At 41.6% G+C, this 16,735-nt stretch overlaps 1 protein-coding gene across 1 annotated transcript; it reads right to left on the bottom strand.

Annotated features, from left to right (window-relative positions):
- Window positions 1-898: 898 nt before the first annotated feature.
- Window positions 899-8,869, bottom strand: LOC143524769 (uncharacterized). Its single transcript, XM_077018288.1, has 6 exons — window positions 8,651-8,869; window positions 3,562-4,081; window positions 2,971-3,191; window positions 1,271-1,395; window positions 1,061-1,167; window positions 899-962 (listed from the first exon to the last, which is right to left on the bottom strand). Exons 1-6 carry the CDS (start codon window positions 8,790-8,792, stop codon window positions 899-901), a joined length of 1,179 nt encoding a protein of 392 aa, XP_076874403.1. The 5' UTR covers window positions 8,793-8,869.
- Window positions 8,870-16,735: the final 7,866 nt, after the last annotated feature.

Genomic DNA, 16,735 nt, shown 5'->3' on the forward strand with positions numbered 1-16,735 from the left:
GGAAACCCAAACTATATCCCTTAAACTTCGCATAAAAGGGCAAAACTCTTGGTAGTTGTGTGGGTTTGGGATTGCTGGAATTTTTTGCTAGGGTTGAGCTTCAAGTGGTGAGTGATTATCCATGAATATCCACCAAGCATGCGGAAATACGTCCAGAGACCTGCGTGTCAGAATGTGGAAAGGAAAGAATTAGCTAAGTGTCATCAGAATAGCAATGACGCGAGAAATCATGAAAAGCAATAACTGTCACCAAGGGAATGAATATACAAAGAGAATAGAAGAGGGCCTATGGCTGAGCCTTGGGGGACTCCAATGCAGAGTTTACATGGATTGGATGTAGAAGCCTGGTGGAAGCCATAGTACCTCATACCAACGCCCTGGTGAATCTGATAAGAAGAGTCTCTTCAGCCCTGTGGACCCAGTTTGTGGGTTTTGGAAGTGATAAGTGTGTAGTGCAATTAAATAAATTAAAAAGGAATCAGCTATGGAGATGTTTCATTGAACTTTAAACAAATGTTCATGAACACTTGTGTAAGGACCACAACTGGTGTGATATATTGTGCTAAGCAGAATTGTGAAATATAAAGAACTATTTTGTTATTATGGGAATGTACAGTGTGTGAGTCGCAGTGTATTGATAACAGTTAAATTTGGAGGAGTTATGCATGATTTTCATGAATATCGTGTGTGAATGTGTGAAAAGACAAAGCCAAATTTAATCTCCTGGCTTCAACTTCAAAATTCTCTCATATACCAGATTCACACCAAAAGACTCACTAAAAGTTTTTAATCCTGTTCTTAACTGCAGAGACAGGTTCATTAAAAAAATGTTTTTCTCACAAATCCAAACAAAATGGTCAATACAAAGATAATCAGCCCAGGTCTTTACATTAGCCCCCTAGCTAGTATTAACACAGTCCTCATCTCCTGCATAACTGTTTGGTTCCACACGATCCCAGAATCTGAAACAGAGAATCAGAGGGACACCTGTGTTTCTACAGGTAAAGAGCAAGAGTCATTAACTCCATCATGATCAGACTTCAGTTCTATGGTCTCTTACCCAGTGGCCAGTGCTTTACCATCCACCCATTTCCAAGTTCCCTCTCTCTCACTATCAGTCAAGCCAATCCAAGCACACTCACTGCTGAGAGTTTTACTGATGAATTCCTGTCATTGTGGTAAAATGGTATGATTTAATGTAAAAAACAGTCTCCCCCTACCCACCTGTCCCTCTGCTCCACCCTCAAATGTTAATCTGCTCCGCCCTCACCTGTTCCTCTCTGCTGTTTATGATCACCATGTCTGCTTCTCTCTCTCTGCAGTCCTGTCTACTCTCAATCCAGCTCTTCTTTCCAGTAGATATGTAGTAGATACTGGAGCTGAAGTATCTCCATCCTGATATGGAAATCTATTTCTCAGAACACTTTTTTAACAAAGACCCAGGTTCTATACTGCATTATGGAAAAAAATCTTAGTCTTGTTTATGGTGCTGGGACAGCACTATATAACATAAATAAGCATTATTATATAATTCATGCATTCATGGAAATTGAAAGGACGTGTAGAAATTTCCAGTCTTTCGATCTTGCAGTGGTGACAAAACAATTTGACACGTCTCTAAACATGTTCATGATAATCACATTGCCACACTGGTGTCTCTGTATGTCAACACACAGGAAGAGCAGCACAGAGCCTCACCTCTGACATAAGTGTGTTGAATTACTTGGACAGAATAAAAAGAAGAAGCTTGGTGACAGTTTTTAGTAAATCAACTAAATCAAACTAAAGTATATCGACACTACCAGCTTTAGACAATTTCCTTGAGAACTTCCTATTGGTAATGGTCTCCAAATAATAATAATAATAATAATCTTTATTTGTATAGCACCTTTTATACATACATGCAACTTTACAGAATAAAAAAGAAACATTAAAAGTGTGACGGGCAGGGTGAGCGAAACAAAAAGGAAGCGATCACGCCAAGTCTCAGGGAAAAAGGATGGTTTAATATGAAAAGTGTGCAAACCAAAACCCGTGAACTGATCTGAATTAAGGATATAATAACCAGCGGTCAACTGGTACAAAGACAAGACATATATAGACAAACAAACGACCCTCAGGTGAGACGGATCGCGGGCTCCACCCACCTGAGGGACGAACACAACACCACACCCACAGAACAAGCTGCCGCTGTAGATGGGGCGACCAGTAGGGGGCCCGTCGTACCGTGACACAAACATACACCTCGCTATATCCACATTTTCAACACCATGATCTCCACGAACAACTAGTAATTCATTATTAACGGATTCATTTCAAATAATTCATATTGAATAATTCCAGTTAAAACTATAGTATATCCCTTGGTTCAGTGGCTCTCAACCTCAGTCCTCACACTTATCTACAAATTTTTTATTATTTCTTGACCCTGATCTTGTTCAAAAAGCACTATAAATTTCCTGATAAGTTTGATCAGGTGCGGTGGGGTTGTGACTATGAAAATGTAGAACTGAAGTTAAGAACCACTGCGCAAGAGTAGCATTTCCTACCTTGATAATAGAATACTTCTAATTAGCACAGTTTAAGATTTCACTTGCTCTCACACACCAATTTTAAACTCATTAATGGCTTATTCACTAAATGTCTCATCATGTTGTTGATGACACACTGATGTCTCTATATGTACATATACAGGAATCATTTCATTTTTGAATTACATGGACAGAAAAGCAAAGGACAAAAGCAAAAGGTACTTGCTAACATTACAAACAGCATAATACAATATAATTTTCACACTACTAGCCTGTTGCACCTCCAATGGTGCCCAAATGATTTAGAAAATGTCTCAGCATGTTGATGATAATCAACTTTGACACACTGATGTCTCTATGTGTACATATACAGGATATAATATATAATATCATTTTCTTGAGTGCATAAGACTGTAATAGTATGCAAATGATCACTTACCCATTTCAAAAAACTTTTTTTGCAGTTCTTCTCTCTCTTTTTGTAGCTGGTCTCTCTCTGCAGTCAGGCTGTTGTATCTAGTCTGTAGTTGGTCTCTCTCTGCAGTCAGGCTGTTGTATCTAGTCTGTAGCTCGTCTCTCTCTGCAGTCAGGCTGTTGTATCTAGTCTGTAGCTGGTCTCTCTCTGCAGTCAGGCTGTTGTATCTAGTCTGTAGCTTGTCTCTCTGCAGTCAGGCTGTTGTATCTAGTCTGTAGCTGGTCTCTCCCTGCAATCAGGTTGCTGTGTCTAGTCTGTAGCTGGTCTCTCTCTGCAGTCAGGCTGTTGTATCTAGTTTGTAGCTGGTCTCTCTCTGCAGTCAGGTTGTTGTATCTGGTCTGTTGTTGGTTTCTCTCTAATATCACACTATTGTATCTATTCTGTAGCTGATCTCTCTCTGCAGTTAGACTATTGTAATTATTCTGTAGTAGGTCTTTCTCTGTCATCAGGTTGCTGTATCTGGTCTGTAGCTTGTCTCTCTCTAATATCACACTATTGTAACTGTTCTGTAGCTGGTCTCTCCCTGCAGTCAGGTTGCTGTGTCTAGTCTGTAGCTGGTCTCTCTCTGCAGTCAGGCTGTTGTATCTAATCTGTAGCTGGTCTCTCCCTGCAGTCAGGTTGCTGTGTATAGTCTGTAGCTGGTCTCTCTCTGAAGTCAGGCTGTTGTATCTAGTCTGTAGCCGGTTTCTCTCTGATATCACACTATTGTAACTGTTCTGTAGCTGGTCTTTCTCTGCAGTCAGGCTGTTGTATTTGGTCTGTTGTTGGTCTCTCTCTAATATCACACTATTGTAACTGCTCTGTAGCTGGTCTCTTTCTGCATTCAGGCTGTTGTATGTGGTCTGTAGCTGGTCTCTCTCTGCAGTCAGGCTGTTGTATGTGGTCTGTAGCTGGTCTCTCTCTGCAGTCAGGCTGTTGTATCTGGTCTGTAGCCGGTCTCTCTCTGCATTCAGGCTGTTGTATCTGGTCTGTAACTTGACCCACATCACTATGATGACAGTCAGCAGGAGAACACACAGCAGCCCCAGACACACTGCAGTCAGTCTGTAGCGTCTGCTCCCTGGACTGTTGGTTTCTGAAGATACATCATATTTTTAAGAATTAAGTAAATACATTGCAATGTTTCATATGTTGAACTGGGAGGAGTAGTCAATGCTTCACATGGATCTCAGACCACAAACAGTGTGTATATGTGTGGGACTAATATAACACTATACTAGTTTAGACCACAGTGTGTGTCAGGGCTTCTGTCACCACCGGGGGGAGCCCACAAGCCAGACCACAGCGCAATCAGCAGTGATGACCTGCGCCTGTCTTCCTTGCTTCTTAAGGAAGACAGAGGCAATGTCTCACTGCTGAGTTGTATGTCATCATTGCTGCCAACCTTCAGCCTGGTCTCCTTGGTCTCGTGCTGCGTTGGGAGATGTCTATATTTTTCTGTCTGTTCAAGTGATTCCACTCCTGTGCCACTCTCTCTGGCTTCTCTCAAGTTTTTTTCTTTATTTTTTCTCTATCCAGGTTATTAGGTGGGTTGGGTAATTTTCCTTTTGTTGCTTTCATGAGAGAGCCAGCTTATTCCCTGGCGTCCTTAGTTTGTTTTTTCCCCTTTTTTGTGTTGAATAATTTGCCCGTTTTTCGAGTTTAATTATTTCCGTGAGTATTTCAGTTTTCTCCCATTTTTCACATTGAATATTTTCCACGAGTGTTTTGGTTCTTCTCCCGTTTATTGTGTTGATGTGACGGTGGGGTCGTAGCGAAGGATGAGACACGGATCCCTCTGGCTTGACAGAATGTCACTTTTATTTTAGCGCTTAACGCGCACGAAAAACACAGATATAGCGCAATAGCGCACGTAGAACACTCAGCATACACTCACAACGTGTAGACTTAGACAACGACGAGCACAGGACACTGCGCGAGCGCACATTAAATAGACAAACCACATTAGCCCCACGTGATCACGAGACGATTCACAGGTGAGACTTATTAATCACACGACAAAACCCTAACCACGGATATCCACTGACGCAGACAAAGGACGTGGACAACATTGACACACGCCCAAAAGGGAGGGGCCGGGGTCCTCAACGTGACAGTTGATTATTTTTCCGCCAGTTTGTTTCTTTTTTTTACATGGACTGGCACTTTGGTTCGCTTAGCGTCAAAACTCCGCGTCTGAAATAATTACCATCTGTCACGGTGAGCAGGGGAGGGGAAGCTGAGAGAGGTGCAAACGATGAACATTTACTGACATGAGACAAACACAGCTGCAAATACAAATACACCACGACAATGACATACACAAATATCCTAACATAACAAGGAGAAGGTGCAGACAAACAGGACAGCTAACAAGAGGGAATGGTAACATATCAACTATACACAGAACAATAGACAGATATGCGTACAGCGGGTACCGTACCTATACTTACACCATCAATTTTCTCTCTCTCTTTCTCTCTCTGTCTGTCTCTCATTACTCTCTGATGGTTTGAAAAGTTATGTTTCCATTTCAGCTCTTATTTCAGCAGAGATCCAGGACATACTACAGCTGAAATATCTCTGCTGTGTGATCTTGTTGGAGGATGAATAAAGCCAGAGTCTGCAGATGTACAGCTAATAACTTCCCAACAATTAACCAGTTATAGCTTTAATGCGTAGTAATAATAATAACAATGCATATGTAATAATATTTTGGTGAACGATTAATGCAACAGTGAAATGGAAGTGATCCTAATGTAGCCCTGTGCTATATTTTGGGTTCATTTCCATACATGGGATGGTTTCAGTTCATTAAGGACCCTATTATGCAGAAGCACATATTAAACATATATAAAACATATTAAACATTAATGAATCTTCGAACAAAAGCGATACATTCAAAATTTCCTATCCCATCTACATGCCTACCGAGTTTTAGACGTCTACATGCAGCCGATCGCGAGATATCCGGCTTTGAAGTTGACCACAAAAGTGCACCCCGCGAGGGGGTCTCCCGACATATCCATTTATAAAACATATTTATGATGTGAGATGTCTTAACGTTTTGTCACCTAAAAATCGTTTACTAATAAGGCTTTAATTTAAGACCTTAACATCGTAGATCCGTTGTGGTTAAATACCTTAAAAAGCTTGCTCACCTCACTGCAAAATTTCGCATAATCCACTTCCTGGATGACCTCTTATTATAAAGCTGCAGGGATCCTGCTTTGATTTGAGTGGTTTTTATTGGTCTGAAGGGGGGGTAGTGACTTTGAATGACAGGTTCTACAACCTCTCACCGGCAAGGTGCGAAGGGGAGGGGGAAGTGGGCTCACCAATCAGCCTACTGAGACAATCTGGCGCCTTAGAAGTGATTGAAAGCTGTTCTAACCAATAGTTTACTTCCTTCTGAAGCTAACCAGCCCTCATTTGCCATGATTGGTGGATGATTTATTTTAAACGACGCTTCGAAAAATCCCGGTTCATTATAGCAACATAAGCTAACCTTTGCTAACCTAAGCTAAGCTCCCCAGAACACACTGTTCGGCGAAACTGAAGCAGTCGTGGATTATTTTGTTCGTTTTTATTCTGATTGTGGATACTTTTGAACATCACAGAAAATAAAAGGATTACTTTTTATGGAATATATGAGCAATTTTCGGAATTTTCGCCAGTATTGGAGCTTTTGAGTGCTGGAGTACTCGGTATCGTGTCGGATGCTACCGGAGTTGGCCGCGTAAGCTTAGCATAACGTACCGTTCCTAATTAGACATGAAATTTATTCATTGTAATTTTCTGGTCTTTCTGTAATATGTGCTTCGTTGTTGTTTAAAATAGCTCCTCGGTTTCATGTATGGAATTTGTTAGCATGTTAGCTTGGTTGGCTATGGGTGTGTACCGGGTGTGTCTCATACTTAGCATACTTGGACTTTGGAATGTTGGACTGGACATACCTTGGACAAAGTGGAATAACTTTGCAATGCTTAGATATTAGTGATATTAGAAAAGACCATAGCGAATTATATTGCAAATTTATAGACAGATTGGAATAACTATGTGAATATATACTGGTCAATTTCAAGCTCAAGTTCAAGTTTTTTTGGCCATGTTCTTCTGTAATATAAGCTCTCAAATAAAACCACAATTATGGAAATATAAGCCTAGAGATGAATCAATATGTTGGCCTAACTGTCTTCTTCAGTTTGAGCCCTGAATGAATCATTTTCCTATATGTACAACTTGAGATATCTAGTGTTGAAGTGTACTAGTACCATTCGCTCAGAAATGCAGCCATTGGGCTGTAAAGCATCAAAGGGGGTCATAGATGCAGTATAGGGTTAGGATGCTTACTGGTATAGAGCTGAAGTGTTGAACGTTTCATTTTGTTTTATTTAAAATCCATTGTAATTTCATTGAAATATATTTTTAGATAAAAAGTAAAGACATTTTATTTACAACTCCTTATTCCATTGTTATCCTATTACGTATTTAAAAGATTGAGAGTATTACAAGACATTTACAAGGTAATAGCACTCATAACCAATCCGATTAAAACTACTACTGTTTTATCACCACAACTGATAAGAACTCAGGGTGCCCCATAATTATTTAGTTGAGTTACCTGTTTTAGAGATCTTGCCATGTAATGTAGGCAAAGGGGCACTACACTAAAATCATGATCCTTAAAAAGGATCTGGTCCCAGAAAAGGGCCGGTCCCCAAGCACAGGAGAGACGCCCACTCAGACATATACATACCCACCCACACATATCACACCACTCCCCTGTTCTCAATCTCCCACCCACTAGTCCTGCCATCATCAGTGTCCTCACCTGTGCCTCATTTACATCCTGTCACTCACTCACATTTAAGCTCCCAGGTTCAAGCCTCCAGTGCTGTGCATTGTGACCCAGATGTGCTGCTGAAATCTGTTGCTGCTACAGCTCTGATCTGCTCCTTAACTGACTTGAGTATATTATTCAGTTCATTGTGAACCTTGGACTCTGTCCTGTGTTGCCAGCATCACCGTCTGTTTGGACACGGTGCTAAAGGAACCAATCTTGTGACCAGAAGGTCATGGGTTAAATTCTGAAGTGCCCTTGAGCAAGGCACTTAATCCCAACTGCTACCCAGGCACTGGGCTAGGACATTGCACCGCTCTGGGCATGTGTGTACCACAACCCCCTAGTGTGTGTGTGTGTGTGTGTGTGTGTGTGTGTGTGTGTGTGTGTGTGTGTGTGTGTGTGTGTGTGTGTGTGTGTGTTCTCATTGCACAGTTGGGTACATTTCAGAGGGCTAATTTTGACTGAGGTGAAAACTAACAATAGGGCAATTTAATAACTTCATACACGATGGATATTAAGGATGTGCCTCTACCACCCTGGCCTTCATCTCGCTGTCCTGAAATATTGTGAAAATTGACAATATGGCAACTTTATGCACCCTGGCCTTTGTGTCTCTCTGTCCTCTCGTAACAAAAGTCAGCTGTGGATATTTCTTTTTACATTGTTACACTCTGTAAGACTGAAATTAAAGACTGAAGTAAATCATGGACACATTATCTAAATGTTTCTCACTGTATCTTACTTTTTTGTTTCAAAGACATAAATAAGAGACAGACAGAGCGAGAGAGAGAGAGAGAGAGAGCATGTGAATGTACTGACCTGAGATCTCAGTTTTCTTGTTTCTGGTCCTCTGAGTCTGTAGTTCATCCTTCATGTTTTCATATGAATCCTCACTGTCTGAATCAGACCTGTTGTCTTCAGGAACTTCTGTATTTACATATATATTCTCATTCATTTCCATTTTCTCTCTGCAAAATAAAATGAATCAGTTCAGACAGATGAAGCAGTTTGTGTTCAAATGATTTTTGATCAAACTAAGAGAAAAGCTGCTGGCTGAAACTACACCCTACTGGCTGCTGGCTGAAACTATATGTGTGTCTCACTAACCCCTTCACCAATGTGGCTTCTTGGGCATCTGCATGTGACACGATATGTAAAATTAAGATGTAAACTCACTTATTAAAGAGAAATCAAGCAGAAGTCTCCCTTTGAGCATGTGACCCAAAATAAAAACAGGAAACAAGAAAACTTGACTGCATACGGGATCCTGACGCTGCATGGTGTTGAAACTTCATTTTGATTCATGAACTTGAAGAGTAGAAATTATTGTACAGTCTCTGTACATTTCTTACTCTGTAAGTTATTATTAACACACTGCAACTAACAGTGTGGCACATAGAATCATCTACAGTGTCACGTTGAGGACCCCGGCCCCTCCCTTTGGGCGTGTGTTTACGTCGTCTGCGTCTACACGTCTGCGTCTGTGGATCTCCGTGGGTGAGGTTACGTCTTGTGATTGTCTCACCGTCTCACCTGTGGCTTGTCTCGTCACCACGTGGGGTTTATGTGGTTTGTCTATAGAGGGTTTTCCATCCACCGAGTTTTTGCGCATTTTGAAAATGCGCATGAAAAAAGCTGGATGGAAAAAGTCCAAAATTCAAAAAAAGCCCCAAATATCGCAAAAAGATTTTTACGCTAGGAGGAGGTGGAAAAGTTAGACTATCGCATCGCCAAAATTCGGAAAAACTGGATGGAAAAGGGTTTTTCGCATAAACGATGACGTATCATGCCTCAAGTCATGTGGTTCTGTACATGATCGCGATGTAAAGATGGCAAATGCATCAACAGTTCTGGAGAGAGCAAAAATTGAATTTAACTTCTCCATGTATAGAAAAGAAAAATAAAAAAATGTTTCAAAACCTCAACATGCAAAAATGCGTAACTGCCAGATGGATGTAAAACCACTATTGTTTGGCGACACGCCGGTGTTCGAAACGGACTACGAGAGAGTGCACATCGTCCTCCTCTGCCCAGTATTTTGCTCACCAATATACAATCATTGAATAACAAGCTGGATGACATCAGGGCTCGAGTCCGCTTCCAAAGGGACACACGTGTGTAACATATCGACCAGAGAGAGAGGGATCCAACTGCGGAAGTATAGCGCTTTTATTTAAATGTATCACGTGTACAGAAAACGGCATATGAATCACTAGCACTAAGAGGAATGGAGATAGTGTTTTCTTGGGGTGGTCGGGACGGTCCAGGGTCGTAACGGGAGAGCAGAATCCAGGAGGTACAGAAGGGCTAGGCAGGAGACGAGGTCTGGGGAGTGAGCAAGCGTCAGAACACAGGAGATGGAACAGGCAATGGAAACGCTCGGTATGCTGCATGGGAACGGCAATACATCACTACTTCATGACTAGGAAGTGGTGGGAAGATGTATAATATGACAAAAAAGGGGCGTGGTGATTAGTGACAGGTGAGGCTGGTAGGGACAGATTAGTTGGCATTCCTTACAACGTGTTATGTTTGGGTGTGTCAATAAATTCGGACCACTTCCATCGCTCATTCTCTTTAATTCTCTGCTCCCTTATCTCTCTCTGACCTCCCTACAGGAGGGGAGGGGTATTACATGACAGTATATAGCGTTACACTTCATTACGATCGTAAATAGATATGCAAACACAACATCTCCCCCGTTATGTCATTATGAACTTCTTTCCCATAATATTTTTTTAGGGCAGCAATCCGCCTACACCCTTTACATATGTCACGCCCAACTCCGCCCTCCTCCCTTGTCCCGCCTTGTTTCCCTGTTGCCATAGTTCCCTTCTGTCTGTCACGCCCCTGTCTTCAGTGCTCCCACCTATGTCTTGTTTAGTTCCCTGTCCCAGTGCATTTTAGTCCTTCTGTTTCAGCCATCTGTGTTGGTCATTGTGTTCGTGAATTCTCCCTTTTCGTGCCCTGCCCCGCTCTATGCTGCTTGGTTATCTGTCTTTATCTAAGTTTCGTTTTCGTGATTGCCTTGTGTCTGTGCCCCTTTCTACATTCGGTCTCTCGGTGGTTGTAAGTCTTTCGTGTTTTGCCTTCTTGTTTATCGTGGTTGTCTCTGTTAGTTCGCTGTAGTGGTTATTTGGGTTTTGTCCTTTGTTTCCTTGCCTTTAGTCTTATGTTTTATGGCTATGCACGTTATTGTTTCTTATGTCTTCCAATTGGTTTAGTTTTTCATGTAGTCAGACTAGGTTTTCCCTCATTAGTTCCTATCGTTAGTATTGATTATGTTTAATGCTCTAGCATACACCTGCACCTTGTTTATAACCCCATGTCTCGTGACTGCTATGTTTATTATTAGTTTTAGTTATGGTAATCGTTGTGTTGGTGGTTGTGTGTTTCCTAGTGTTCTTGTGTTTCCTTGTTGTCTATGTTCGCTTCTCGTGTTCAGTATTTTCGTTTTCTTATTTAAATAAATTGTTTACCTGCACTTGCGTCATCCCAGTCCTTACCAAACACCAAACACATAGTCTTTAGTCCACGCTGGTGGTTGTCTCACTCTGAGTGTTGTTTCTTTTCAGAGACTCTGTAACAGTTTCTTCTGTTATACCATCTTCTGATGACCTCACCATGTTCTCTGGGCAGCGAGAAAGACATGAAGCATTCCACCATCTACCATCACTCAGTATAAAAGTGCTTAAACCAGTCTGCTGTTGCACAGACAAGGGCTCAGTGTATTGTCTCTCCTTTCCCACATGAATAGGTTTTCGTACTCGCACCATGTCGCCCTCTTTGATGTTCAGAGGTCATGCACCTCTTCTCCTGTCAGTGTAATGCTTACTCTTGGACTGTCGTAAGGCCACTCTGGCAGCAACCCGAGCATACCTCTCTTCATCCATAGCAGGATGTGTAATTTTGTTCGCATGGGCCTACCTCTCAGAAGTTGAAAAGGAAATTGACCAGTCGTTGCATGAGCTGTGGCTGAATTGTGGAGCATATTAGTCACTGCAGGCTTCCATAGTAGTTGGGTTGTCTGCGCCACTTGAATACAATCCTTGAGAACTCTGTTAAAGTGTTCCACAGAACCGTTAGCCTGCGGATGGTAAACACTTGTTCTAATATGTTTAATGTTCCGTTCTCTCAAAAACTCGAAGCAAAACCTGAGGATGTGAATTGTGAACCATTGTCTGTAGTAATGACATAAGGGTTTCCTTCACGTGCAAAAAAAATAAGTCAGGAATGCAATGAAAGTGTCGGTAGTCGCATTTGTCGAAAAACCTACTTCTGGCCACTTACTGAAATACTCTACCAGGGTGATAGCAAATCTACAGTCATAAGCCCCACGTTCAAATGGACCCACTATATCGACAGCCACATGCTGGAACGGGCCTTCTGGAAATTCAACAGGCTGCATCGGTGCAGGAGCAGCATTGGCTGTTTTGTAACATGACTGACAAACTGTGCAAGACGAAAGGACCTCATGAACTAATCCATCCATGCGCGGCCACCAGTAAAGTTCTCTAAGGCGTCGCTTTGTACGAACAACCCCTTGATGACCTTCGTGCGCCAAGTGCACAATTCTGTCTCTGAGGGCTTTAGGTACAACCAGGCATTTACCCCGAAAGATCAATAGCGTGTCCACAGCCAGTTCATGTCGCACCAAGAAGTATGGCTGCAGCTGACTTGAAAGAGACTTTTTCACTTTTGGCCATCTTGAGTGAATGACCTTCCGTACTTGTGATAATTCAGGACAATCTTCACATTCTGCCTTGAAGTCAGCCAGTGGAAGTGCCGCTAGGAGTGGTGAGATCTCTGCTATCTCTGTGAATAAATCATGTTCCAACTCCTCTTCTATGCTGGAGTGATTGAGAGGAACATGTGAGAGACCATCAGTCATAACATTGAGACTACCAGGGCGGAACTGCACATAATCCTCATACCAGCCCTATTCATACCTTTGGTATTGAGGAGAGTTGTAAGAGCATTGTGGTCAGTACGTAGCATGAACCTCTGTCCCCACACATAAGTTCTCCATCGTTCCACTGCCCAGACACAAGCTAGAGCCTCTTTTTCAGTGGTGGAGTACTTCCTCTCAGCAGCTGACAATGCGCGTGAAGCAAATGCAACAATGCGTTCACTACTATCGTCATGCAGCTGTGTTAACACAGCTCCTAAGCCATAATCTGAGGCATCTGTGGTAACGAAAGTTGGTAATTTGGGGTTGTAGATGGAAAGTGCAGGACTTTCAGAAGCATTGATTTCAGATTGTTGAAACTTTCCTCTGCTTCCTCATTCCACTGTAACTCAGCTTGTGTGTTTGCCCTGAGTAGCTCTCGCAGTGGTTCCACTAAATTAGCATAATTTGACAGAAATTTACTGAACCAGGATGTTAAACCCCGGAAGGAACGTAGTGCTACCATGTCTTTGGGAACAGGAGCATCAACAATGGCAGTTAGATGATCTGAACTTTGGCGTAAACCCTCTTTAGAAATGAGGTGTCCTAGGAACGTAATGCTTGTTTGACTAAACGAGCTTTTGTCAAAATTAATCTGAAGGCCAGCATCTTTGAGAATGATGGATATATATTTAAAGATATGCTGAAAGCACAGTTTCATTTTTACAAAGTATGCAGTTTCATTTTTACTTTGAGAATGACGGATATATATTTAAAGATATGTTGAAAGCACATTTTCATTTTTACAAAGTATGCAGTCACTGAAAAGAATAACTAATAGCAGTGTAGAACAGGTCTGAACCATCACGTTCAGATGGTCAGCAGTGTCTTGTGCTGAAGCCAATATGCAAATGTGTACATGTCTAATCACAAACAGCCCAGTCTAACTTACAGAGATTGTGTTAAATACTCAATCCCGCTATAGATGTGAGATTGTCAAACAGAGAGAACAAATTTTACATTGTAAGGTTCTACATAGGAATTACTTTTGACAAAGTTTGAGAACCTTGAAATATTTATTATTTGTTTTTGGTGAGGTTTTTTTTGGTGCCAAGTGAGATGTTTTACCCAGTCTTTGGTGTTTGATAGTTAATTGCTTGTCGTGGAGTGAATGAGGGAGCAGCAGGCGGTTAAGGGCACATCTTTACTACCCATAATGCCACGTAGCGACAACCACAAGAAAATGAAAGGAAAGCGCAGTACACAAACTCAACGAGTTAGTTAAGTGCCTATGGTGATATTAAGCACATTGAAGAAGGCTACTAAAGGGAGGCTCTTGCAGTTTAGCATCATTGACAGTCTTAGGGGTGTGAGCTCAATGCACAGCACTGGAAGGATGGCCCTGTGGGCTTAAATAGTGTGGGGAGGGAATATGGAACAGGTGAAAGCAATGGGACAATGAGTGATTAATCAAGGGGTGTGATGGATGGAGGGGTGTGTGAATGTGAGCATCTCCCTCAAGGCCTGGGACCAGCTTTCCGTGACATTGCTATTTGGTGATAATACTTTCCTGCATAGTTACTTCCTAAAATATTTTATTTCCTTAGTAAACTAAGATAATATGGGTATTTGGTGTACTGAGCAAGTCAATATGCCATAGACATTAATGTTTTCTCTCTAATCTTGGGTCTATTGGTTTAAAATAATTTTAAATTTCATTTTTACAGTGTAGTACAGTGCTGAAATAATATGCATAGTAACTTTTTTTGCAATATTAGATTTTTATGAGAAACATTGGTTACACCAATTGACATTTATCAGTTACAGCAACTGACGACAAGCAAAGGAAAAGCAATTTCCCACGGTCTCACAAACGTTACTTTATTTAAACACAAAATAGCGCAGACAGCGCACATAGAACACGTACACATAAAGACGTGTTCGACTCAAACAAAGACGAGCATGGGACACTGCGTGAACGCACATTAAATAGACAAACCACATAAGCCCAGAGTGATGATGAGGCGAGCCACAGGTGAGACAAATGAACACATTCAGACGTAACCGCACCCAGGGAGATCCACAGACGCAGACGACTACACGTAGACAACGTAAACACATGCCCAAAAGGGAGGGGTCAGGGGCCGTAACGTGACAAATTAAAGTTGAATAAAAAGTGAATTAGGTGTTTTAATAAATGTGATCAAAATCTAATAGATTTTTTTAATACTATATAAAACAATACTTTTAACAATGAAGAAACTGATTGATCTCTGATTATACAGTAAGTACAATTCATACACCTTATTAATCATATTACATTAAAAACAATCCAATGTAAGATGATATCTAGCAGACAGAAGAAAAACTCAAATTGTACATACATTGTGCATATGAGATGTTTTGAAGATTCCAAACATCCATATCTCAGTGAGAAATGTGACAACATTCTCCATTTTCTCCTTTGCAATTTTATTTTTGTCTTTTTGTTTCTCATGCACTTTCATTCTTTTTTTTGCTTTGAGTTCAACTTTCTATTGCAGCTTTTTTGCCTTCATTCTTTCACTCAAGTTCCTTATTTTTATGAACCTTAGCTTCTCCTTTTTCTTCAGCATTTCTCTATGTTTGCTGGTACTTTTCTGCACTACCCTCACATGAGTGGAGGATGTCTGTGGTCTCTTTAAACTTGGCCGCACATAGTCATGATCAGCAACATACACTATGGGCTCTGGAGGGCCATTAAAAACTACTCATCTGCTGTTGAATGCAGTGATGGAGAAGTAAGGTTCAAAACTTCAGCAAGCACCCTTTTCTTCTTCTCTTCTCTCTGTACTGCGTCTGATACTGCTTCCACTCTTCCCTCATTTGCACCTGTGTTTCCCTGGGCAGATCTGTGATTGGATGTTCGTGATCTTTTCTTGTCTCTTTCTCTTTGATAGCTAAAGTACAGAAGATGACTGAAACTGTTAGTCTAATGTCCAGGGCCTTAATTTGTCTTCCATTTTGACTTCAAGACTCTCAATAAAACTACCCTTTTAGGAGACCTACGTCACTGACTTTACTATCTCATGAAACACTAGCATGTGTATGTGAGGGTGTATGTAGTGTATCTCATGAAACACTAGCATGTGTATGTGAGGGTGTATGTAGTGTATCTCATGAAACACTAGCACGTGTATGTGTGGGTGTGTGTAGTGTATCTCATGAAACACTAGCATGTGTATGTGAGGGTGTGTGTAGTGTATCTCATGAAACACTAGCATGTGTATGTGAGGGTGTATGTAGTGTATCTTTGCTTTATTTTAACAAGGTAATTTGCTCTTGCAGCAGGATCCGCATTAACACGCGTTCTGTGGCGAGATTTTCTTTACTTGGGCAGCTGAAACAGGTGAGGTAGAAGGGGAGCTGAAACAGGTGAGGTAGAAGGGCAGCTGAAACAGGTGTGGTAGAAGGGCAGCTGAAACAGGTGAGGTAGAAGGGCAGCTGAAACAGGTGAGGTAGAAGGGGAGCTGAAACAGTTGAGGTAGAAGGGGAGCTGAAACAGGTGTGGTAGAAGGGGAGCTGAAACAGGTGAGGTAGAAGGGGAGCTGAAACAGGTGAGGTAGAAGGGGAGCTGAAACAGGTGAGGTAGAAGGGGAGCTGAAACAGGTGAGGTAGAAGGGGAGCTGAAACAGGTGAGGTAGAAGGGGAGCTGAAACAGGTGAGGTAGAAGGGGAGCTGAAACAGGTGAGGTAGAAGGGGAGCTGAAACAGGTGAGGTAGAAGGGGAGCTGAAACAGGTGAGGTAGAAGGGCAGCTGAAACAGGTGAGGTAGAAAGGAAGCTGAAACAGGTGAGGTAGAAAGGAAGCTGAAACAGGTGAGGTATGCTTATTTCTTGATATTCAATGTTAGTCATACCATAACAAAGGAGTATAGAGTACATAACTTTCTCTTTTCAAAACATACTTAATACTACAGTTTTTCTCAGTCGATTTGGTTCATTTCTCAGATCAGAATTGAAATTCTCAAAACTGTTC

The sequence above is a fragment of the Brachyhypopomus gauderio genome, chromosome 1, assembly GCF_052324685.1.
Source record: "Brachyhypopomus gauderio isolate BG-103 chromosome 1, BGAUD_0.2, whole genome shotgun sequence".
NCBI lineage: Eukaryota > Metazoa > Chordata > Actinopteri > Gymnotiformes > Hypopomidae > Brachyhypopomus > Brachyhypopomus gauderio.

Excerpts from the sequence above, each read along its gene's own strand:
- LOC143524769 (XM_077018288.1), bottom strand. The coding sequence starts at position 8,792 with ATGGAAATGAATGAGAATATATATGTAAATACAGAAGTTCCTGAAGAC. Across the intron at positions 3,192-3,561 it reads CTGACTGCAGAGAGAGACCA|AGACAAGCTACAGACTAGAT; the intron begins GCTACAGACTAG and ends CTGACTGCAGAG. Across the intron at positions 1,396-2,970 it reads AAAAAAGTTTTTTGAAATGG|GATGGAGATACTTCAGCTCC; the intron begins GTAAGTGATCAT and ends TTTCCATATCAG.